The following is a 25403-nucleotide window of genomic DNA, read 5'->3' on the forward strand; positions in this document are numbered from 1 at the left end:
ACACATGTAACAAACCTATGCACTGACCACCTGAATCTAAAATAAAATAATTACAAATAATAATAACTACAAAAATAAATAAATAAAATGGACAAAAAAAAAGTTAAACATAGAGTTATCATATGACCCAGCAATTCCACTCCTAGGTGTATACCTAAAAGAACTGGAATCAGAGACTCAAACAGATATTTATACACCAGTGTTCACAGCAGCATTATTCACAATAGCCAAAAGGTGGATACGACTCATGTGTCCATCAACAGATGAATGCAAATAAAATGTGATACATGCATACAATGGAATATTATGTAGTCATATTATGTAATAGAATGCAGTTCTGCCATGTGCTACATCAGATGAATCTTGAAAAAATTACGCTAACTGAAAGAAGTCGGACACAAAACAACAAATGTTGTATAATTCCACTTGTGAAATGTCACACCCGCCCGTGTGAAGACAGATCACCAAACAGGCTTTGTGTGAGCAACAAGGCTGTTTATTTCACCTGGGTGCAGGCGGGCTGAGTCTGAAAAAGGAGTCAGCAAAGGGTGGTGGGATTATCATTGGTTCTTATAGGTTTGGGGATAGGCGGTGGAGTTAGGAGCAATGTTTTGCAGGCAGGGGGTGGATCTCACAAAGTACATTCTCAAGAGTGGGGAGAATTACAAAGAACCTTCTTAAGCGTGGGGGAGATTACAAAGTACATTGATCAGTTAGGGTGGGGCAGAAACAAATCCCAATGGTGGAATGTCATCAGTGAAGGCTATTTTCACTTCTTTTGTGGATCTTCAGTTGCTTCAGGCCAGCTGGATGTATACGTGCAGGTCACAGGGGATATGATGGCTTAGCTTGGGCTCAGAGGCCTGACATGAAATATCTGGAATATACAAATTTACAGAAACAAAAAGTAGAATAGAGGTTACCAAGGCATGCAGAGAAGAGAGAATGGGGAATTATTGCTTAATGCCTACACAGTTTCTGTCTAGGGTGATGAAAATGTTTGGAAATAGATAGTGGTGATTGTTGCACAACATGGTAAAAGTAATTAATGTCACTGAATTGTATACTTCCAGATAGTTGGCTGGGCATGGTGGCTCGTGCCTGTAATCTCAACACTTTGGGAGGTTGAGGCAGGAGGATGGCTTGAGGCCAGGAGTGTGAGACAAGCCTGGGCGATACAGCAAGATTTCATCTCTACAAAAAAGTTTTTAAAAATTGTCTGAGTGCAGTGATGGTGTACACCTGTAGTCCTAGCTACTTGGGAGGCTAAGGGGGCAGGATTGCTTGAATTTGCAGTTGCAGTGAGCTATGATCACACCATTGCACTTCAGCCTGGGTAACAGAGTGAAATCCTGTCTCAAAAAAAAAAAAAAAAAAAAAAAAGAAAAGAAAGACTATTATTGAAATGGTGACTTTTATATTACATATATTTTACATCTTTTTTTTTCTTTTTCGTTTTTTTTTTTTGAGATAGGTCTCTGTTGCTGAGGCTAGAGTACAATGGTACAATCTCAGCTCACTGCAGCCTTGGCCTTCTGAGTACAAGTGATCCTCCTGCCTCAGCCTCCCAAGTAGCTTGGATTACAGGCACATGCCACCACACCTGGCTATTTTTTGTGTTTTTGGTAGAGATGGGGTTTCACCATATTGCCCAGGCTGGTCTTGAACTCCTAGCCTCAAGTGATTAGCTCACCTTGGCCTCCCAAACTGTTGGGATTACAGGCATGAACCACCGTGCACCATCCAATTTTTAAATTCTTTCATAGAGACAAGGTCTCACTATGTTGCCCAGCCTGCAATGTTTAAAAGAGTAAAACAAACAAACAAACAAACAAACAAACTATGAACATTTTGCCAGAAAAAAAGAGCTTTCACCTGGGCTTGGTGGCTCATATGTGTAATCCCAGCACTTTGGGAGGCAGAGGCAGGCGGATCACTTGAGGACCTGAGTTCGAGACCAGCCTGGCCAATATGGTGAAACCCCCGTCTCTACTAAAAGTACAAAAATTCGTCAGGTATGGTAGTGCTCACCTGTAGTCCCAGCTACTCAGGAGACTGAGGCAGGACAATCACTTGAACCTGGAAGGTTGCGGCTGCAGTGAGCTGAGATTGTGCCACTGCACTTCAGCCTAGGTGACAGGGCAAGACTCTGCCGGGCGCACCCCATCACGTCCGGCTAATTTTTTTGTATTTTCAGTAGAGACGGGGTTTCACTGTGTTAGCCAGGATGGTCTCGATCTTCTGACCTCATGATCCGCCCGCCTCGACCTCCTGAAGTGCTGGGGTTACAGGTGTGAGCCACCGTGCCCGGCCTAGTTTTATTAAATCGTATCAGCCTTGGGGGAGGCCCTGGGACTCATCCATGTGAAGTCCTTTCACAAGCTACTCATCTTAGGGCTTAATGAAGCAAAGCAAGAGAGTAAAGTGTTGGGAGATGTTGTATCTTCCATCTGTCTGGAACTTGAGACAAGTGGGGACAGAGTGTCCTTGTGATCTGACGCATTAGGGAGTGCACAGGGAAAGGCTGAGACTCTCTGAGCAGCATGCAGAAGTCACTGCTTATTAAAGAGTTGTGGCAAATCATAAAATTTAGTATTTCCAGGCAGAAATTTTGCTCATGTGCGGGGAAAAGGAATATAAATAAGTAAAGTTAATCCATAAGCTTGTGTGCTATATAAAATGTCTTTTGTAATAAAATAAAAATTACCCTGGGGGTCTCTGGTAATGAAAATGTTTGCCGGGCATGGTGGCTCACGCCTATAATCCCTGCACGTTGGGAGGTCAAGACAGGTGGATCACCTGAGGTCAGGAGTTCGAGACCAGGCTGGCCAACATGGTGAAACCCCATCTCTACTAAAAATATGAAAATTAGCTGAGCGTGGTGGCCCATGACTGTAATCCCAGCTACCCGGGAGGCTGAGGCAGGAGAATTGCTTTAACCCAGGAGGCGGAGGTTTCAGTGAGCTGAGATGGTGCCACAGCACTCCAGCCCGGGCGACAGGGTGAGACTCCATCTCAAAAAAAAAAAAAAAAAAAAGAAAAGAAAAAGAAAAAGAAAATGTCTAAGTGTCTCTCTTGGGTCATTTAGCAGTGAGCCGCCGGGAAGCAAGAGGGTGGGTGGAAGAATCTGAATGCACGCTGTGATGAAGGGACCTCATACAGAACCTGAGGCGGAAGCTAGGCACTTCAGCAGTGTATCTGTGGCCCCAGCAAGCTGAGAGCCAGGGTCCGAATCCCTAACCCAGGGACAGGCTACACTGTGTGTGGGGAAAAGGGTGACTGACAGAAGACACAGGTAATGGCTGCTTTTTCTGATTCTAGGAAAGCCATCTTTTTCTGATGCCTGTGAGTCCATAGCCAATGGCAATATCCTTGTTTGTCACCCCTCTGAATTGCATCTGGGCCACAGGCACACAGCCAGTGCCTCATGTGAAGCCTGGAGGCTTTGACCTCTCCTTCAGTATAGTTGATTTGCTCTTGCTTTGCTAAGTTGTGCAATAACTGTGATTGCACCCTTATTTGATGATGTGTGTTTCGGTAACCAGGGAGAGAGTGCTGCTTTGCCAATCCTAGGTCAACACTGACCCCTTTCCAAGGACTGTTCAGTAAATCCCCAAGCCAGTTCTTATGTACTGGGTAATTGTCTTTTGAGCTTCTCAGTGGGATAGGAGTTTGTGGGATTCCAGTGAGAAATAAAGGCAATGGCTCTCAGTGACATGCAAGCATTCCTGGAATCAGCATGGTGACTTCCCTATGCCTATGCTGAGCTGGCTTATTGAGTATGAGCTACGCTGCAGGCCCTACAACCCAGCTGCCTTGCTAAGAGAGAATTAAGGAACTTCCCTGAAGGCTAAGACCTTGGGCACTTGGCTCAGATGCATGTTTCGGTCACAGATAGCATTCTGGACTCACGTAGAGTCTTTTCAAGACTCTAGAATGAGGCTGGGCATGGTGGCTCATGCCGATTTTGAGAGCATTTTGGGAGGCCAAGGTAGGCAGACCGCTTAAGTCCAGGAGTTCGAGACTAGTCTGGGCAACATGGTGAAACCCTGTCTCTACAATAATACAAAAATTAGCCAGGCATGGTGGTGGGTGCCTGTAATCCCACCTACTCAGGAGGCTGAGGCACGAGAATTGCTTGAACTGGGGAGGTGGAGGCTGCAGTGAGTCAAGGTCCTGCCATTGCACTCCAGCCTGGGCAACAGAGTGAGACCCTGTCTCAAAAAAAAAAAAAAAAAAAAAAATCCAGGATGTCCTCGAAAGACAAGACTAAGGGAGTATATCAGTTCTAGAGGATATTGGCTTTTTAGCACAAGCATTATAAAGCAAAGGTATCTTGCTTATTTTTCTTCAAACATTTAAGAAATATACGTCAGGCACAGTGTAACCCCACCACACTGTAACCCCACCACTTTGGGAGACCTTGGCAGAAGGATTGCTGAGGTCAGGAGTTCGAGACCAGCTTAGGAAACATAGTGAGACCCCCCCCCCCCCCATCTTTATAAAAAATAAAAAGTTACGTGTGGTGGCACATGCCTGTAGTCCCAGCTACTCAGGAGGCTGAGGCGAGAGGATCCCTCGAGCCCAGTTCAAGGCCAGCCTGGGCGACAGAGGAAGACCCTGTCTCTTAAAAAAAGGAGAAACATTTGTTGAACACCTACTTTGTGGCAGAAAATGATCTTGACTCTGGGATACATCAATGGACTAAATCATTCTAGCGGGGCCCCTAAACATAAGTTTTTTGTTTCTGCCTGCCCTGTCCCGTTGTCTCCTCTAGAGGTAGTCTGGGGACAAGCATGAGATGAACTTATTTTGAGGAACCCTGTTAAGAGGTTGTATGATGCAGAAGGGCTGTGTGAGTTTGAGGCCACCCACAGGCTTCAGTGGTCTAGCATCTCTTCTGCTGGCTGCTCACACTATCTGAACAGCTCATTTTGACTGATGTGCTTTGGGTTTGGGGTATAAAATGGTCAACATTTCAGAAGCCCATGAGCCAACCAACTCTCCAAGACTTTTGTGATCATACACTCTGCATTTGCAAAGTTGAACCAAAAATTTAGTCTGGATGAGGTCTTCCTTTCCACACCCACCAGCCGCCTACTTAAGAGTCTGGCCAATCAGTAAAGACACAAACCTTAGGAAGAGGGGTGTGGTTAATTTCTAAATTCTTATTTGAACAAATTATTTATTAGGCACTGACTCTGTACCAAACACATTCTAGGTAGTAGGGATGTAAGGGTGAACATAAAAGAATACAGGGCCTGTCTCCAGAGAACTAACATGCTATTAAGGGTTGGGGAAGGGAGAAGAATAACAGCGATGCTCATCAATGTTGTCTACAAACAGCACTTTTCAAATTCTAATATGCTTATGAAAACAGATTGCTGGGCTCCAAGCCCCGAAATGGATTCAATAGATCTGGTGTTGGCCAGAGAATTTATATTTCTAACAAACTCTCATGGGATGCTACTCAAAGTGCAGTTTGTATGAATCATAGAACTCCAAGGTCACAACTACCTGTAAGATGAAAAATTTAGTACCTTGTGTCATGCGTGAGTGACAACTATCTGGGCTGGTGGCACGGGAGTAAAATAATTTGCCAAGACAGTTGTAGGTAAAGAATGGCAGATTTATTAGAGAAAGTATGAAAATACATTTCAAGAAAGCAATGGGCAGCCAGGAAGGGAAGAGCTGACTGCAAAGAAACAAAGGCTTGCTGGATATTTTATAGCATAGTGTTTATGCTGTATGATGAAGAGGGCTTTGTGCAATACTGATAATGCCAAGGCTGCAGTGAGCTAACTTGCAATTTTCTATCAGCCAAGGGTCTGGTGATAGCTGGGCACAGGAAGAGTGTGAGTTATCTGCATGGGAGGGCTATGTGTCCTGGACTGTGAAGAAAGGCAGATTTGTAGCTTATCTGCTTTCTCTTTTTGCTTTCTCCTGATTCCACCAGCCTGACTCCTTTTCCCTAATTAGGATTCCACACCTTGCTTGCCCTTCAAAGTGTGGGCTGGGCACAGTGTGGCTCACATCTATAATCCCAGCGCTTTGGGTCAAGAGCATCACTTGAGCCCAGGAGTTCAGGACCAGCCTGGGCAACATAGTGAGATCCCATCTCGACAAAAAGTTTAATAATTAGCTGGGTGTAGTGGCATGCACCTGTAGTCCCAACTATTTGGGAGGCTGAGGTGGGAGGATCACTTGAGCCCAGGAGTAGGAGGCTGCAGTGAGCTATGACTGTACCACTGCACTGTAGCTTGGGCAACAGAGTGAGACCCTGTTCACTAAAAAAACAAATTTGGAAGAGGTACTTGCTGATTTGTGTAGTTTGGATGGTAGGAAGCTGGAACAGGAGGCAAGAGAGGCACAACCTTTCAAGTATGTGTTCAGGCCTGTGTATACTCTAGCGTGCCAGTCAGGATTCACTGTGGAAACTGAATGACTACTTGAGAGAAGGAAATCAAACACAACAAAAGGAAACTGTCCAGAAAACAAGGAGCACGAGGCTGGATGTGCTGCACCAGTCAGGTGAGGTGAGGGCAAAGCGTAGTTCTGAGGACCTGAGCTGGAGGCAGAGTGGAGACACCTCTCCCTTCAGATGCCTATCTGGAGTTCAGGGTTTCCTGGGTTCTGATCTGCCCTGAACCAAAAGGTAAGGCTTAGAAAACCCAGAGAGGAGATTTTTTGTTTCCTGGTGGCTAGACTGCAGGGGTGGGATCAAAGGCAAACCCAGGGCAGAATGCTGCAGGTACACCAGCCTAACTGGTGTCAGGCCTCCGGCATCTGAGTGGAGGAGGGGGTGGGACTTACCTGCCTCAGCTTGTTTCGGTTCCTCAATATTTTCTTCACTGTTGTGCAGAACCACACAGTCTGGGAGTTGGAGGAGCTGAAAGGAGACGTTAAGAGAAAGGGCTGCAAACATAGGGGTGTTTGAGAGATCCCCTTTGGGGGACAATGGGAAGCTCTCCTTTGTTTCATCCCAACAAGCGTAAGAATGTAACCCTGGACCAGGAGACTAGCTATGGAAATGGATAGGAAAGGGCAGGCTCACAAAGTGAGGGGAAAGGGAAAAAAATCCACAAGATGATCAAAAACACTGTAGAGGGTGGACATTGGAAGCTATCAAAGGCCAACTTCTCATTTAAAGAAAGTAATGATTGTAACATTTTTGAGGGCTTTCTTCATGCTAGGCTACTCTAATTGCTTTAAATTTATTAAGCCATTTAATCTCTCGAACATCCCCATGAACATTACTGGCCCCAGTTTATAGATGAGGCAATAGAGGTTAAGCAATCTGCATTTGCCTGAGGTCCCAGGTCGTGAATTGTGGGATCTCTTTACCCTTCATGTTCCGTTCGCAACTCAGTCAGTTAAGTCCCTTTGACCCGGTTCTCACCACCTTAAGAGCAGAAGGGCCATTTAAAAGACAAGACGTTGAGGCCCAGCACGGTGGCTCATGCCTGTAATCCCAGCACTTTGGCAGGCTGAGGCAGGCGGATCACCTGAGGCCAGGAGTTTGAGAGCAGTGTGACCAACATGGTGAAATCTCATCTCTACTGAAAACACAAAAATTAGCCAGACATGGTGGTGAGTACCTGTAGTCCCAGCTACTCAGGAGGCTGAGGCAAAAGAATCGCTTAAGCCTGGGAGGTAGAGGTAGCAGTGAGCCGAGATCGTACCACTGCACTCCAGCCTGGGTGACACAGTGAGACTCCATCTCAAAAAAACAAAAAACAAAAAACAAAACAAAACAACCCAAAGGAATAAAAGATGAGGTCTTGGGTAAGCATAGGCATAGGTGTAGAATAAAGGTGAACCCCCCCCCAAAAAAATTAAAGAAAAAGAAAAGATAAGGCTTGGAGACACCTGCATTCTCTTCCACCTGAGATACTGTCCACCCTCCAGATCTGCTGAATCATGTGGCCACATGATGCCAACGTTGCTGGCAATGTCCATAAGGGAACCCTTCTGAATATGATCCAGGAGGCAGGCACCATCACCAGCCCCTGGCATGCAATAGCCAGAATGAAGATGCTGCTGGTCACTCTGGCCTGTGTGAAGCACACCAACTTCCTGTGGCTCATGTACATCAGCGAGGTGGCTGATGCCTGTCATCCTAGCACTTTGAGAGGCTGAGGTGGGAGGATGATTTGAAGCCAGGAGTTCAAGACCAGCCTAGGAAATATAGCAAGACCCTATCTGTACAAAAATATTAAAAAATTACCTGGGCACTGTGGCATGTGCCTGTAGTCCCACCTGCTCAGCCCAGGAGTTCAAGGCTGCAGTGAGCCCTGGTTGTTTCACTGTACTCTGGCAAGAGCGACAGAACAAAACCCTGTCAAAAACAAAACAAAACCAAAAGACAAAACTCTGTCTTACTAATATAACTTTGCTTGTTTTTGAGACAGAGTCTTACGTTTCCACCCAGGCTGGAGTGCAGTGGCCAATCTCATCTCACTGCCACCTCTGCCTCCAGGTTCAAGTGATGCTTGTGCGTCAGCCTGCCAAGTAGCTGGGACTACAGACATGCACCACCACGCCAGGCTAATTTTTGTATTTTAGTAGAGACGGGGTTTCACCATGTTGTCCAGGCTGGTCTCAAACTCCTGTCCTCAAGTGATCTGCCCACCTGAGGCTCCCACATGCTTGGATCACAGGCATGACCCACTGCACCTGGCCTAATATGACTTTGGTAAGAAAGAAAAGAAAGACCATGGTTATAGACTGAATATTTTTCCCCTCCCCACAAATTCATGTTTGAAGCTCTAACCTTCAATGTGAAGGTATTTGGAGATGGGGCCTTTGAGAGGTGAGCTCACTCACACATGTACACTTTCTCTCTGCCATGTAAGGACACAGGAAAAAAGCAGCTGTTTGCGAGGAAGACAGCCCTCATCAGGAACCAAATCAGCTGGCACCTTGATCTCAGACCTCCAACCTCCAGAACTGCAAGAAATAAATTTCTGTTGTTTAGGCCACCCAGTCTGTAGTATTTTGTCATGGCAGCCCAAGCTGACTAATATAACGAACATTAACAGTCTGAAACTGGGCCAGGGACAGTGGCTCACACATACAATCCTAGCACTCTGAGAGGTCAAGGTGGGAGGATCCCTTGAGACCAGGTTCAAGACCAGCCTGGGCCACATAGTGAGACCCACATCTCTATTTAAAAAAAAAAACAAACCAAACCAAACAAACAAAAAGACTGGTCTGAAACTGGGGCTATCCAAGCTGAACACTGAAAGCACTATAGCTACAGCAAAGAAGTAGACTATTATTTAGGGCAATATTATGAGTTCAGTCTCTGGCTGGCTCAGAGAGGAACTGTAAACTCCTCTTTGCCATTGGTAGCCTTTAGGCTACACATCACTCGTGCTGGCAAGACTAGTTTCAAACAGATTCAAAATGGATTGCATATGATTCTAGAGGGTCTAGGGTCATTTAATAAAGGTGCCACTATGCACATGCTTGAAGCTTGGTGAGTTGTTTCTTTAATTCTTACAGCAGATGGTGAATCGGTCTTTGCTGAGAGCCTCATACATTTCAATGGGATGAGTAAAGTAGGTGAGGAAGATAGAGACCCTCACGTGATCACACTCGCTTCATTGGCCGGGACTCTCATCCTCAACATTTCCTTATGTCAAACAGAAATTGACTTTCTATGGATCACATCTGCACTTTGAAGGACACAGAGCAAAGGACCTTCTCTTCCCACTGACAAACTTTAGACTTCTGCTTTTAAGACAAAAACAAACAAACAACCCCCCCCCCACCAAACTCATTCTGGCATATGCCAGTTTCCAGGCCCCATCACCCTGGTCAATCTGCGCTGATTTGCCAACATTCTTTTAAAAATAGGGCACCAGAAATGGAAAGTTCTTTTCTCCAGTGGCTCAGGAAAGACAGTCATGCTGCATGCATTATGTCTGAGCAAGGCAGAGGGAGAGAGAAATGGAGATGATTTTAAGGAATTAAGCTGAAAGACTAAAAGATGGCATCAAAGGTGGCATTGAGAGTACAAAGAACTGGGAATTATGGCTCAGATGTAAGATGACAGGGGGTTTGCTATGTCTCCAAGTGGGAAACAGGAAATACAGACCTGGAGGAAGAATAAGAAATTAGGATGAAAGGTATAATTTAAAGGGTCTTCAGCCTGGATATAGGAGGTGGTGGCGAATCCATTAAGGAATGCGGAAAACTCTTATTGGTGGAGTGTCTAGGATAGTCAGGCTGTATCAGATGTTTTCTTGGCATTAGTGTAATCTGATCTTTCCCACGATTTCATAAGGTAGGAATTAACTGCCCTCATGAAGAGGGTGAGGCTGATGAAAGTTAGGTAACTCACCCAGGGCCATCCAACTACTAAGTGGAAAGGCTGGGATTCCAACTTAAGGGAGTTCTCAGGGAGCATAACAAGCACTTCAAGAATTTGTTCCCAAACCAGTGGTGTCAGGTGAAAATCACAGAGGAGTGGCAATGTGTGAAGGTTTCCCAGGTGGCCTGGAGACTGCAGACTTAATGCTTATGAAATGGAAGTCTACAGTTTGTTGGTAGTCCAGATAACACAGTGTAGAGTGGTTAGAAATATAGGCTTTGGAGAGACCTGACTACAAATCACAGCTCTCCCCCTTGCTTGTATGTTCATGGGCAAATTTTTCCACTTCTTTCTTAGTTTCTTCATCTATAAAATGCTATTAATAATACCAGCATTGAAGCCTTGTTACAACTAAAATTGTATAGTTTTGTATACTTGTATACAAAACTGTATAGTTTGTATACAGGTCATCTATATAAGCAAAATTTATGTAAAGTGTATTTTATATATGAGAAGTGTTGAATGTATATGCATTCAACAAAGGGTAGTTATTTCATTTTTCTTTTCTTGTCTTTTCTTTCTCTCTCTCTTTCTTTCTTCCTTTCTTTCTTTCTTGACAGAGTACTGCTCTGTCACCCAGGTTGGAGTGCAGTGACGTGATCTTGACTCACGAGCAATCTCCGCCTCCCAAGTTCAAGTGATTCTCCTGCCTCAGCCTCCTGAGTAGCTGGGATTACAGGCGCACACCATGCCTGGTTAATTTTGTATTTTTTTTAGTAGAGACAGAGTTTCACCACATTGGCCAGGCTGGTCTCGAACTCCTGACCTCGTGATCCACCTGCCTCAGCCTCCCAAAGTGCTAAGATTACAGGTGTGAGCCACTGCACCCGGCCCAAGGGTAACTATTTCTTCTGTGCAAATTATTCATTTGTCCCTGGTACTCGACCTCAAGTGTCTTTTTAAAATGAGTAATAGGTATGATGACATTATAATGTGTCACCTTGCCTAGATTGAACTACATTTCCCCAAATTCCCTTCCCGACATGTTTCCAGTTAGGATGGTCCACAGAGAGATTTTTGTGGGAGATTTTGAGGGCAGAAGCGAGGCAACAGTCATTGTGTAGCTCACACACTTTGTCACTGAGTTACTGGCCTGCTTCACTGGTGTGAGCCAAAGCCAGGCCTGCAGCTGCCCCTGACTTCTCCTCCAGCATCTCTGACTTCTGGGCCAGGTGTATGTGTTTAGCTCTGCGACAAAAGTTCCCAGCTTCAGCAGGATATCCACACCGTCAAGGTCAGAGCCACAAGGACTGACAGGGCTTGCATTCCCTCCCTGTGGTCCATGCTGGTTTTCTCCCATGTCACCTCCAGCTCTCCTCCAAATGGCCTGCCCTGTGGACTACATGTCTTTCTTAGTGAGGGTTGCCAGATTTAGCAACTACAAATCTGGACGGCCAGGCAAATATGAACTTCAGTTTAACATGAAATAATTTTTTATGATAAGTATGTTTCTCTGAAATTCAAATTTGACTAGGTAGCCTTCTTTTTTTTTTTTTTTTTTTTTTTGTCTTTCCTAAATCTGGCCACCCTAAGACAGTAAGAGAATAAGCATCTTGAGAAAGGTAAGTCTGCTGGGCAGAACCCAGTTGAGGCTGGTGACTGAATTTATGATACCAATTAATACCCAGTCGAGTGCTTTTCTCCAGCAGAGCTTAGCTGCCAAGGTGTAAGTAAGGTGGAAGATGAGCACTGGGTTTATCCAAAGGTGGGATTTTATCAGTTAAGACACACAAAAGAATTTATGGCAGGGTTTCCAAACTTGAGTTTGCAACTGCATCACCTGGAGGACTCCTTTAAACAGATTTCTTAAAACAGTCAAAAATGTTTTTTTTTTTTTTTTTTTTTTTTCAGACAGAGTCCCACTCTGTTGTCCAGTCTGGACTGCAGTGGCGTGATCTTGACTTACTGCAACCTCCACCTTCTGGGTCCACGTGAACCTCCTGCTGAAATTATAGGCACCCGCCACTACATCCGGGTAAGTTTTTGTATTTTTTGTAGAGATGGGGTTTCGCCATATTGGCCAGGCTGATCTTGAACTCCTGACCTCAAGTGATCTGCCTGCCCCAGCCTCCCAAAGTGCTGGGATTACAGGCGTGAGCCACCTCGCCTGGCCTTAAAACAGAAGTTTGGATTCAGTAGGCATAGGGTGGGGCCAAGCAATTTGCATTTTCAATACAACTGGTCCAGGGACCACACTTTGAGACTCCCAAGAGTAGACTGAAATGGGGGACCTCGGGATCTAAAGTTGCTAAGGGGAGACAGTAAGGCTTGGAGGAGGCTGATGGGGCACATGGGCTACGTGGATGGGAATGCATATGCTCCTTGCCTTCACGGTGAGCAGAGGTTTGTGCTGGTGCACTTTGAGGGGTTTTCTGTTTTCTCCTCTACATCTATTATTTCCTCTGTCCTAATTTTGGACTCTGTCCTTCCTCTAATACTGGCATCTGCCTCCCTTTTAACCAGGCAATTTTTGAGAACTCTGGTGTCATAAAACTGGTGTTTCTTCTGATTTGTGAGAAGCTGGGCATCAAAACAAGTGAAGGTGGCTGGGCATGGTGGCTCACACCTATAATCCTAGCAATTTTTAAGGTCAAGGCGGGCGGATCATTTGAGGTCAGGAGTTCAAGACCAGTCTGGCCAACATGGCAAAACCCCGTCTCTACTAAAAATACAAAAATTAGCTAGGCATGGTGGCGTATACCTGTAATCCTAGCTACTCGGCAGCCTGAGGCCTAAGAATCGCTTGATCCTGGAAGGCAGCGGTTGTAGTGAGCCGAGATCATGCCACAGCACTCCAGCCTGAGCGACAGAACTAGACTCCATCTTACAAAACAAAACAAGTGAAGGTAACGAGGCCACAACTGGTAATGACTGCTCTGGAAAAAGCATCCAAATTATTACTATGTTTTTCTTCTGAGAAAGTGACTAGGAGTTGAAAGGGCAAAGAAGGGACAGATGTGGTGGCTCACGCCTGAAATCCCAGCACTTTGGGACGCCAAGGCGGGTGGATCACCTGAGGTCAGGAGTTCAAGACCAGCCTGGCCAACATGGTGAAACCCTGTCTCTACTAAAAATATAAAAATTAGCCAGGTGTGGTGGCAGGTGCCTGTAATCCTAGGTACTTGGGAGGCTGAGGCAGGAGAATCGCTTGAACCTGGGAGGCAGAGGTTGCAGTGAGCCAAGATTGTACCACTCCACCTGGGTGACAGAGTGAGACTCTGTCTAAAAAAAGAAAGGGCAAAGAAGGAAAACTGAGAGAAAGGAGAAAGGAAGCCAGGCTGTTGTTGCCAGGTGAAGATCTTCAGGAGCCAAAATATTCCCCTTAGGAATCTTCATTGCCAAGTCTTTCTAAATCTTTGGTTATTTCATGGAACAACTCATGTTGTCCAATTCTCAAAGGAATATGGCCTTAAGTGCAAAGGACCTAGACTTTATTAAGTATATACTATATGGTAGTTGCTGGACTGTTACTTTCCATGGGAAATAGATGTGCAAAATACGTAAAGTGTTCCATTTATTTTTAAGTGTGTACTTTTTATTTCTTTATGCTTTTATGTATCTTCTAAATTTTCTACAGGTATGATTTTCCTTCACTTATTTTAAACTTTTATTTTGAAATAATTTCAAATTTACAGAAGAGTTACAAAGATAGTACACACAATTCTCGCATATAACCTTTACTTAGACAGCTTACATAACCATGGTACATTTATGAAAACTAAGAAATTAACATCTGTACAATACTATTGACTAAACTACAAATCTTGCTTGGATTTCACCAGTTTTTCCACTTAAACATCCTTTTTCTGTTCCAAGATCCATTGCAGGATAGCACATTGTATTTAGTGAATTTCTTCTATAATTAAAAAAAAGGGCATACATCTCCTCCCCTTCTATGAGGGCATCCCTTACTGTTTTAGCAAAGGAATAAAGAGGAAAGTGTCTTTTATTGACCATGGAGTACAGGGAATACATGGAGATAGACATCTCTTTGGTAAACCCAGAAAGGAGGTAGGAGGAATTTTAAATAACTATCATGAAAAATCCTCATAAAGTTTAATAACACAAAAAAATACGGCCATATGGTGGGTGGGAAAAAAAGATAAAATACTTGGTTTCAAGATGTAAAACTATGCAGAAACCTTTTTTGAAATATATATTTTAAATTATGGAATAATTTTGACACATAAATCTCTGTATCACATAGTGTTTTCACAAATAGTTTCTTTTTAATTTTTAGGGCTGGTTACTTGTATTTTCCTAAGAGGCCTCAATGTGCTCAGAAATATCACTTTTTAGATTCTACAAAAAGAGTGTTTGGAACCTGGTGAATCAAAATACAGGTTCCAATCTGAGATACTGAACAGCTCATCAGAATGTATTTTCACAGACAGCTTGTTTCTTGTTTTTAGGGCTGGATATTTTTTTCCTAATAGGCCCCAATTGGCTTAGTAATGTCACTTCGTAGAATTACAAAAAGTGTTTGGAACCTGGTGAATTAAAACACAGGTTCCAATCTGACAAAGTGTTTTCACAGAGAGCTCGTTTCTGGTACTTAGGACTGGATATTCATTTTTTCTTTGTAGGCTTCAATGGGCTCAGAAATGTCACTTCGTAGAGTCTACAAAAAGCAGGGTTGGAACCTGGTGAATGAAAACACAGGCTCCATTCTGTGATATAAAACAGCACATCACAAGCCATTTTCACAGATAGCTTGTTTCTAGTTTTTAAGGCTGGACATTTGTTTGTTCCTATAAAGCCTCTATGGGCTCAGAAATGTTGCTTCGTAGATTCCACAAAAAGAGTGTTTGGAACCTGTTCAAAGGGCAACTTCCATTATGTGATATAAAACAGCAAATCATGAAGAGTTTTCACTGATAGCTTGTTTCTAGTTTTTAGGGCTGGATATCTGTTTTTTCCTAATAGGCCTCAATGGGCTCAGGAATGTCACTTCGTAGATTCTACAAAGGGATGGAACATGGTGATTCAAAACACATGTTCCATTCTGTAATATGAAATAGCAAATCACAAAGCATATTCACGGATAGTTTGTATCTATTTCTTAGGCCTGGATATTCATTTTTTCCCAAAAGGCCTCAATGGGCTCAGAAATGTCACTTCGTAGATTCTACAAAAACAGTGTTTGGCATCTGGTGAATCAAAAACAGGTTTCATTCTGTGATAGGAAATAGCACGTCAAAAAGCATTTTCACTGATAGCTTGTTTCTACTTTTAAGGACTGGATATTTTTTATTTCCTAATAGGACTCCATGGTCTCAGAAATGTTGCTTTGTAGATTCTACAAAAAGAGTGTTTGGAATCCGGTGGATAAAAACACAGGTTCCATTCTGTGATACTAAACAGCACATCAGGAAGTGTTTTCGCATATAGCTTGTTTCTTGTTTTTAGGGCTGGATATTAGTTTTTTCCTAATAGGCAAACAATCGGCTTAGTAATGTCCCTTTATAGAATCTGCAAAAAGAGTGTTTGGAAGCTGGTTAATTTAAACACAGGTTTCAATCTTAGATATGGAACAGCACATCACAAAGCATATTCACAGATAGCTTGTTTCTAGTTATTAGGGCTGGATATTCGTTTTTTCCTAATAGGCCTCAATGGACTCAGAAATGTCACTTTGTAGATTCTACAAAAAGAGTGTTTGGAACCTGGTGATTCAAAACATAGGTTGCACTCTGTAATATGAAACAGTACATGACAAAGCATTTTCATGGATAGTTTGTATCTAGTTCCTAGGGCTGGATATGTATTTGTTCTTATAAGGCCTCAACAGGCTCAGAAATGTCAATTTGCAGACTCTACAAAAAGACTGTTTGGAAACTGGTGAATCAAAACATAGGTTCCATTCTGTGATATGAAACAGCACATCACAAAGTCTTTTCACAGATAGCTTCTTTCTAGTTTTTAGAGCTGGATATTCATTTGTTCCTAATAGGCTTCAGTGATCTCAGAAATGTCACTTCGTAGATTCTGAAAAAAGAGTGTTTGGAATGTGGTGAATCAAAACACAGGTTCTATTCTGTGATACAAAACAGCGTATCACAAACAATTTTCACAGATAGATTGTTTCTAGTTCTTAGCCCTGGTTATTGTTGGGAGCAGGCCCCCCAAAATATGGCCATAAACTGGCCCCACAACTGGCCATAAACAAAATCTCTGCAGCACTATAACAGGTTCATGATGGCCATGATGCCCACACTGGAAGGTTGTGGCTTTACTGGAATGATGGCAAGGAACACCTGGCCCGCTCAGGATGGAAAACTGCTTAAAGGCATTCTTAAGCCACAAACAATAGCATGAGCGATCTGTGCCTTAAGGACATGGTTCTGCTGCAGTTAGCTAGCCCAACCTATTCCTTTAATTTGGCCCATGCCTTCATTTCCCATAAGGGATACTTTTAGTTAATTTAACATCTATAGAAACAATGCTAATGACTGGTTTGCTGTTAATAAATACGTGGGTAAATCTCTGTTCAGGGCTGTCAGTTCTGAAGGCTGTGAGACCCCCGATATCCCACTTCACACTTCTATATTTCTGTGTGTGTGTCTTTAATTCCTCCAGCGCCACTGGGTTAGGGTCTCCCTGACCGAGCTGGTCTCGGCAAGTGGCATCCATTCGTGGGGGTTCGAATCCAGGTTGAAGGGTCGCCGGAGCAATGGTTGGAACAAAAAACTAGCTGGAGGACACCCAAGTACTTTTAAAGCAATCCCCGTGGTGAGTAAGAAGGGGAGCTCAGAAGCGTCAAGGTAATAATGGGACAAGTGTAGGGTCTGGTTCATTCCACGTTGGAACTTTTTCACACTGATCATGAGGAGGAAGGAGAGTATAGCGAAGTAACACAAGAGGTTACAGAGCATGTTTATTTACCAGCTAAAGTGGCAAAGGAAGGAGAGGTTTATACCTACCCTTCTGTACCCCCTCATTATTATTTTAAAGACCCTCCAGATCTTTCTTTTCCAGAGGACACTGGGCCAAAAGTAGTAGCCCCAGTGACTGTTCGTGCAGCGCCTCGAGCGACTGCTCTTACTTCTATTCAGGCAGGAATTCAGCAAGCTAGATGAGAGGGTGATAAAAGGCTTGGTAGTTCCCTGTTAGAGTACACCCCCCAGATCAACGGAGAAATATTATAGCTACATTTGAGCCTTTTCCTTTTAAATTCAGGCAAGCACACTTAGTTGATTATATCAAGGCCTGTGATGGTATCAGAGTTAATCTGCATAAAGCTACTTTGTTGGCACAGGCTATGGCAGGACTGAGAGTGGATAAAGGAAATACTCTGTTTCCTGGAGCTTGTTTTAACTGTGGGAAGCATGGTCATACTAAAAAGAATGTAGAAAAAATCAGCAGGTCAAGCTGCCAGATAGGGGAAAAAAGAAAACTGCTGAGCCTGAAATATGTCCAAAATGTAAAAAAGGAAAACATTGGGTCCAGTGTCACTCTAAGTTTGACAAAGAAGGGAACCCGATTTTGGGAAACGCCATGAGGGGCCCGTTCTTGGCCCCATTCTAAACCGGGGCATTTCCAGGTCAGGCCATTCCCTCACCCCTGTACCATGTCTGTCCCCCGCCATAGCCGGTAGTGCCGCAGTAGATTTATGCTGCACAAAAGCTGTGAGCCTTCTGCCTGGGGACTGCCTGCAAAAGGTCGCAAGAGGAGTCTGTGGACTCTTGCCAGTAGGGACAATAGGATTACTCTTAGGAAAGTCTAGTTTAAGTGTAAAAGGCGTACAAATACATACAGGAGTCATTGATTCAGATTACAATGGGGAAATTCAAATTGTTATATCTACTTCTGTTCCCTGGAAAGCAGAGCCAGGAGAGCACATAGCACAGCTCCTGATTGTGCCGTATGTGGGAATGGGAAAAAGTGAAATTAAACAAACAAGAGGATTTGGAAGCACAAATAAACAAGGCAAAGCAGCTTATTGGGTAAATCAAATTACTGATAAATGCCCTACCTGTGAAATAACTATTCAGGGAAAAAAATTTAAAGGTTTGGTAGATACAGGAGCAGACATTTCAATAATTTCTCTACAGCACTGGCCATCCATGTGGCCAATTCAACCCGCTCAATTTAACGTAGTTGGAGTTGGTAAAGCCCCTGCAGTATATCAAAGTAGTTATATTTTGCATTGTGAAGGGCCTGATGGACAACCTGGGACTATTCAATCAATTATAACTTCTGTACCTGTAAATTTATGGGGAAAGTATTTATTACAATGGGGAGCACAAGTTCCAATTCCATAACAATTATATAGCCATCAAAGTCAACATATGATGCATGAAATGGGGTATGTCCCTGGTATGGGACTAGAAAAAAAATTGCAAGGTTTAAAAAGTTCCTGCCAAAGATTAGGATATCATTTTTGATGGCGGCCATTGTTAAGCCTCCAGAACCTACATCTTTAAAATGGTTAACAGATAAGCCAATTTGGATAGACAATGGCCGTTAAGTAAAGAGAAACTAGAGGCTTTAGAGAAATCAGTTACTGAACAATTAGAAAATGGGCACATAGCTCCAACATTTTCCCCATGGAATTCTCCAGTTTTCGTAATTAAGAAAAAAATCAGATAAATGGAGAATGTTAACTGACTTAAGAGCCAGCAATTCAGTTATACAACCTATAGGAGCATTACAGCCAGGATTGCCTTCTCCTCCTATAATTCCAAAAAATTGGCCTTTAATAGTCATAGATTTAAAAGATTGTTTCTTTACTATCCCTTTAGTTGAGCAAGACTGTAAATGGTTTGCATTGACAATTCCTGTGGTAAACAACCTGCAGCTGGCTAAGTGTTTTCATTGTTTTACAGATGGGTCTAGTAATGGGAAAGCTGCTTATTCTGGCTCAAAAAGTAAAGTTTTCCAGATGCCCTATACTTCAGCTCAAAAAGTGGAGCTTGTAGCTGTAACTGAGCTATTGACTGCTTTTGATACGCCTATAAATGTGATTTCTGATTCTTCATATGTGGTTCATTCCACACAGTTAATTGAAAATGCTCAGTTATGATTTCATGCAGATAAACAACTCATGACTTTATTTACCCAGTTGCAAACAGCAGTTAGGCGTAGAATGCATCCTTTTTACATCACTCACATTAGGGCTCATACAGCGTTTCCAGGACCTTTGACTGAAGGGAATCAAATGGCTGATCGCCTAATTGCTACTGTAATATCTAATGCTAGACACTTCCACAATTTAACCCATGTTAATGCCTCTGGTCTCAAACACAGATATAGCATTACCTGGAAAGAAGCTAAAGCTATTATCCAGCGATGCTCAACTTGCCAAATGGTACATTCCTCATCTTTTACAGGAGGAGTTAATCCTCAAGGATTGGAACCTAACTCTCTTTGGCAAATGGATGTCACACATGTTCCCTCGTTTGGGAGACTAGCTTATGTACATGTATGTGTGGACACCTTTTCTCACTTTGTCTGGGCTACATGCCAATCAGGACAGTCTTCTGCCTGTGTTAAACATCACCTTTTGCAGTGTTTTGCGGTGATGGGCATTCCAGCTTCTATTAAAACAGATAATGCCCCAGGCTGTACTAGCCAAGCTCTAGCTACATTTTTCTCTAGGTGGAATATTAAACACATTACCAGTATCCCATACAATTCTCAAGGACAAGTCATAGTGGAAAGAATGAATCTTTCCCTGAAACTGCTGTTGTAAAAGCAGAAAAGGGGAGACAGAGAATATGGAACCCCACAGATGCAACTGAACCTAGCATTATTAACTTTAAATTTTTTGAGCCTGCCCAAAGGCCAGATGTTATCAGCAGCTGAACAGCGTCTACAGAAACCAGCTGCAACGACAGAAACAGAACAACTGATTTGGTGGAGAGAACCAATAACAAAAAGTTGGGAAATAGGTAAAATAATAACTTCGGGTAGAAGTTATGCTTGTGTTTCTCCAGGCCAAAATCAGCAGTCTATTTGGATACCATCAAGACACCTGAAACTTTATCATGAGCCAGATGCTGAGGAAGAGACTCCGGGAGGACCCCGAGGACCCCGCAGTTGCAGCCATGTCAAGGCTGACACTGAGGAGGACCCCAACTGTCATGAGCAACACCCGTCGAACACAGTCACCCACCTGGGGACAGATCAAGAAGCTGTCACAGATGGCAGAAGAAAACTTGAGGAAAGTGGGACAACCAGTCACGACGAGTAATTTAATGGTAGCTATGATAGCAGTTATCACCACTGCCATGAGTATTCCTTCAATAACAGCTAACACAGAGAACAATTCTACTTAATGGGCATATTGATCAATCTTGGCTGGCAATAATGCCTAGATGCAATCACTCTATGACACAGTTACACATGCTTTTTGATCTCGGTATTTACCATAATAAATCTGCTCCTATAATTGAGGCATATCGCCCTCAAAAACCTATTTGTAAACAGGATTGGACCCAGTCAGAAATAACGAACATACTTGTTTAGGGAGATTGCTTTGCAGAACAAGCAGAGGTGCTGCACAATGATTCCTATGGAATCATTATTAATTGGTCCCCTAAGGGGATGTTTAGCTTGAATTGCACCTCTCAGTCCGTATGCCACAGTCACACAATGTTCAGATGATCTGAACAAAATGGTCATATAGTAGATATAAGAAGAAGTACAGCAAGAGTTCCTATTATCTGGAACCATGGCGGTATAGTGGCACCTCAACCTCATGATACGGCCCGCTCTAGGAGCTAAACACAAGGATTTGTGGAAACTATTAATAACTCTTAATAAGATCAAAATTTGGGAAAGAATAAAAAAGCATCTAGAAGGACACTCTGCAAACTTGTTTTTGGATATAGCAAAATTAAAGAACAAATATTTAAAGCATCCCAGGCACACCTGACCTTAATGTCAGGAACTGGAGTGCTTAAAGGAGCTACAGACTTTAATTAGCAGCTAGTAACCCATTAAAATGGATAAAAACACTTGGAAGCTCTGTTATTTCAATGACTGTACTTTTAATCTGTGTTGTTTGTCTTTGTATAGTCTGCAGATTCAGATCCTGACTCCTGCGAGAAGTAGCTCACTGTGACAAAGCTGCCCTCGCTTTTATCGATTTGCAAATCAAAGGGGGACATGTTGGGAGCAGGCCCCCCAAAATCTGGCCATAAACTGGCCCCAAAACTGGCCATAAACAAAATCTCTGCAGCACTGTGACAGGTTCATGATGGCCATGATGCCCACGCTGGAAGGTTGTGGGTTTATGGAAATGAAGGCAAGGAACACCTGGCCTGCCCAGGGCAGAAAACCACGTAAAGGCATTCTTAAGCCACAAACAATAGCATGAGCCATCTGTGCTTTAAGGACATGCTCCTGCTGCAGTTAACTAGCCCAACCTATTCCTTTAATTTGGCCCATGCCTTCGTTTCCCATAAGGGATACTTTTAGTTAATTTAACATCTATAGAAACAATGCTAATGACTGGTTTGCTGTTAATAAATACGTGGGTAAATCTCTGTTTGGGGCTGTCAGCTCTGAAGGCTGTGAGACCCCTGATTTCCCACTTCACACCTCTATATTTCTGTGTGTGTGTCTTTAATTCCTCTAGTGCTGCTGGGTTAGGGTCTCCTCGACTGAGCTGGTCTCGGCAGGTTATTCTTTTATTCCCATAAGGCCTCGATAGGCTCAGAAATGTCACTTCACAGATTCCACAAAAAGAGTGTTTGGAACCTGGTGAATCAAAACAAAGGTTCCATTCTTTAATGTAAAATAGCACAGCACAAAGTGTTTTCACAGACAGCACCTTTTTAATGTTTAGGATTAACATTAAATATTCGTATATTCCTGTAAGGTCTCAATGGGCTAAGAAATGTCACTTCATAGATTCCTCAAGGAGTGCTTCAAATGTGGTAAATCAAAAAAGTTTCTGTTCTGTAATATGACGCGGCACATCACAAAACATTGTCACTGATAGCTTGTTTCTAGTTTTTAGGGCTGGATACTCATATGTTCCAGTGAGGCCTCAATGAACTCATAAATGTTACTCTGTAGATTTTACAAAAAAGTGTTTGGAACCTGGTGAATCAAAACACAGGCTCCATTCTGTGATATGAAACAGCACATCACCAAGCATCTTCCCAGAGAGCCCCTTTCTACTGTTTAGGGCTGAATATTCATATGTTCCTATAAGGCATCAATGAGCTCAGAAATGTCACTTCATAGATTCTACTAAAAGAAAGTTTGAAACCTGGTGAATCAAAATACAGCATCCATTCTGTGATATGAAATAAAACATCACAAAGCGTTTTCCCAGATAGCTTGCTTCTACTTTTGAGGACTGGATATTCTTTTTTTCCTAATAGGCTTCAGTGGGCTTAGAAATGTCAGTTTTTAGATTCTACAAAAAGAGTGTTTGAAATGTAGTATATCAAACACAGGGTCTATATAGTGATATGAAACAGTACACCACAAAGAGTTTTCACTGATAGCTTGTTTCTGGTTTTTAGTGCTGGATACTTGTATGTTCCTGTAAGGTCTCAATGGGCTTAGAAATGTCACTTCATGGATTCTTTAAAAGAATGCTTCAAACCTCATGAATCAAAACAGTTAGTATTCTGCAATAGGAAACAGCACATCATAAAGTATTTTCACTGATAGCTTGTTTCTAGTTTTTAGGCTGGATATTCAAATGTTCCAGTGAGGCCTCAATGGACTCATAAATGTCACTACGTAGATTCTACAAAAAGAGTGTTTAGAACCTGTAGATTCAAGACACAGTTACCATTCTGTGATATGAAACAGCACATCAAACAGTGTTTTCACAGAGAGCTTGGTTTATGTTTTTAGTGATGAATACTTCTTTTTTTCTAATAGGCCTCAATTGGCTCAATAATGTCACTTCTTTGATTCTACAAAAAGAGTGTTTGGAAACTGGTGAATCAAAACACAGGTTCTGGTGGGCATGGTGGCTCATGCCTGTAATCCCAGCACTTTGGGAGACCGAGGTGGGCAGATCACAAGGTCAGGAGATCGAGACCATCTGGCTAACACAGTGAAACCCAGTGTCTACTAAAAAAAAAAAAAAAAAAAAAAAAAAAAAAAAATTAGCCAGGCGTTGTGGTGGGCACCTGTAGTCCTAGCTACTCGGGAGACTGAGGCAGGAAAATGGTGTGAACTTGGGAGGTGGAGCTTGCAGTGAGCCGAGATTGTGCCACTGCACTCCAGCCTGGGCAAGAGTGAGACTCCATCTCAAAAAAAAAAAAAAAAAACCCCACAGGTTCCATTCTGTGATACGAAATAACACATCACAAAGCCTTTTCACAGAAAGCTTGGATATTCGTTCATTCCTGTAAAGCCTCAATAGGCTCAGAAATGTCACTTTGTAGATTATACATAACAGAGTTTGGAACCTGGTGAATCAAAATGCAGGTATAATTCTGTGATATAAAACAACACATCAAAAAGTGTTTTCACTGATAGCTTGCTTCTAGTGTTTAGACAGGATATTTGTTATTTCTTTATAGACCTCAATGGGCTCAGAGATGTCACTTCATAGATTCTATGGAAAGAGTGTTTGGAATCTGGTGAATCAAAACACAGGTTCTGGCCGGGTATTATGGATGACGCCTGAAATCCCAGCACTTTGAGAGGCTGAGGTGGGTGGATAACTTGAGGTCAGGAGTTTGAGACCAGCCTGGCCAACATGGTGAAACGACATCTCTACAGAAAATACAAAAAAAAAATTAGCCGGGTGTGGTGGCGGGCGCCTGTAATCCAGCTACTCGGGAGGCTGAGACAGGAGAATCACTTGAACCCACTAGACAGTTGCAGTGAGTCGAGATCATGCCACTGCACTCCAGCCTGGGCGACAGAGTGAGACTTTGTCTCAAAAAAATTCGAAAAATGAAAAACAAAACATGGGTTTCATTCTGTGATATTAAACAGCACATCAGAAAGTGTTTTCACAGATAGCTTGTTTCTTGTTATTAGGGCTGGATTTTTTATAGTAGGCCCCAATTGGCTCAGTAATGTCACTTTGTAGAATCTACAAAATAAGTATGTGGAACTTGGTAAATTTGAACACAGGTTCCAATCTGAGATATGGAACAGCACATCACAAAGCATATTCAGAGATAGCTTGTTTCTAGTTTTTAGGGCTAGTTTATATATGTTCCTATAAGGCCTCGATGGGCTCAGAAATGTCACTTCATATATTCTTCAAATAGAGTGCTTCAAACCTTGTGAATCAAGACACAGTTTCCATTTTGTATATGACCCCGCACATCACAAAGCATTTTCACTGATAGTTTGTTTCTAGTTTTTAGGTGTCAAATGTTCCAGTGAGACCTCAATGGATTTACAAATGTCACTTTGTAAATTTTACAAAAAAAATTTTTGGATCCTGTTGAATCAAATGCAGGTTCTTTCCTGTTATATGAAACAGCACATCACAAAGTGTTTTTAATGAAAACTTCATTCTAGTTTTTAGGGCTGGATATTCTCGTATTTCTATAAATCCTCAATGGGCTCACAAATGTCACTTCATAGATTCTACCAAAAGGAAGTTTGGAACCTGGTGAATCCAAATACAATATCCATTCCATGATACGAAACAGGACATCACAAAGCATTTTCACAGGTAGCTTGTTTCTAGTTTTTAGGGCTAGATATTCATTTTTTCCTAATAGGCCTCAATGGGCTCAGAAATATCATTTCATATATTCTAAAAAAGAGTTTTTGGAACCTGTTGAATCAAAACACAAGCTTCATTCAGTGATGTAAAACAGCATATCACAAGTCATTTTCATAGATTGCTTGTTTCTGGTTTTTAGGGCTGGATATTCATATGTTCCTATGAGGCCTCAATGGGCTCAGAAATGTCACTTCATAAAAAGAGTGTTTGGAACCTGATAAAAAGAGTGTTGTGAATCAAAACACAAATTCCATTCTGTGATATTAAACAGCACATCCTAAAACATTTTCACAGATAGTTTGTTTCTTGTTTTTAGGGCTGGATATTCATTTTTTCCTAATAGGTCCCAATTGGCTC

General features: G+C 42.6%; 1 protein-coding gene across 11 annotated transcripts in view; it reads right to left on the bottom strand.

Moving 5' to 3' along the window:
* Positions 1 to 822: 822 nt before the first annotated feature.
* The window catches only part of LOC111544627, a 78408-nt gene continuing 53827 nt past the window's right edge, over positions 823 to 25403 (bottom strand). For 5 of the 11 annotated variants that reach the window (XR_003309823.1, XR_003309824.1, XR_003309821.1 and 2 more), the window contains 3 exons: positions 8774 to 8949; positions 6814 to 6889; positions 844 to 877 (listed from right to left, as the gene is read on the bottom strand). Coding sequence is in view for 1 of the 11 variants with exons in the window: in XM_026456441.1 (XP_026312226.1) it covers positions 845 to 877; positions 6814 to 6889 (109 nt within the window). In the remaining 10 variants the exon portion in view is untranslated. Of the gene's footprint in view, positions 878 to 6813; positions 6890 to 8227; positions 8339 to 8773; positions 8950 to 25403 lie in introns of those variants that run through there. The other 6 variants (XR_003309819.2, XR_003309818.1, XR_003309820.1 and 3 more) reach the window with 6 other exon arrangements.

This window comes from Piliocolobus tephrosceles, chromosome 2, assembly GCF_002776525.5.
Source record: "Piliocolobus tephrosceles isolate RC106 chromosome 2, ASM277652v3, whole genome shotgun sequence".
NCBI classification, from domain to species: domain Eukaryota; kingdom Metazoa; phylum Chordata; class Mammalia; order Primates; family Cercopithecidae; genus Piliocolobus; species Piliocolobus tephrosceles.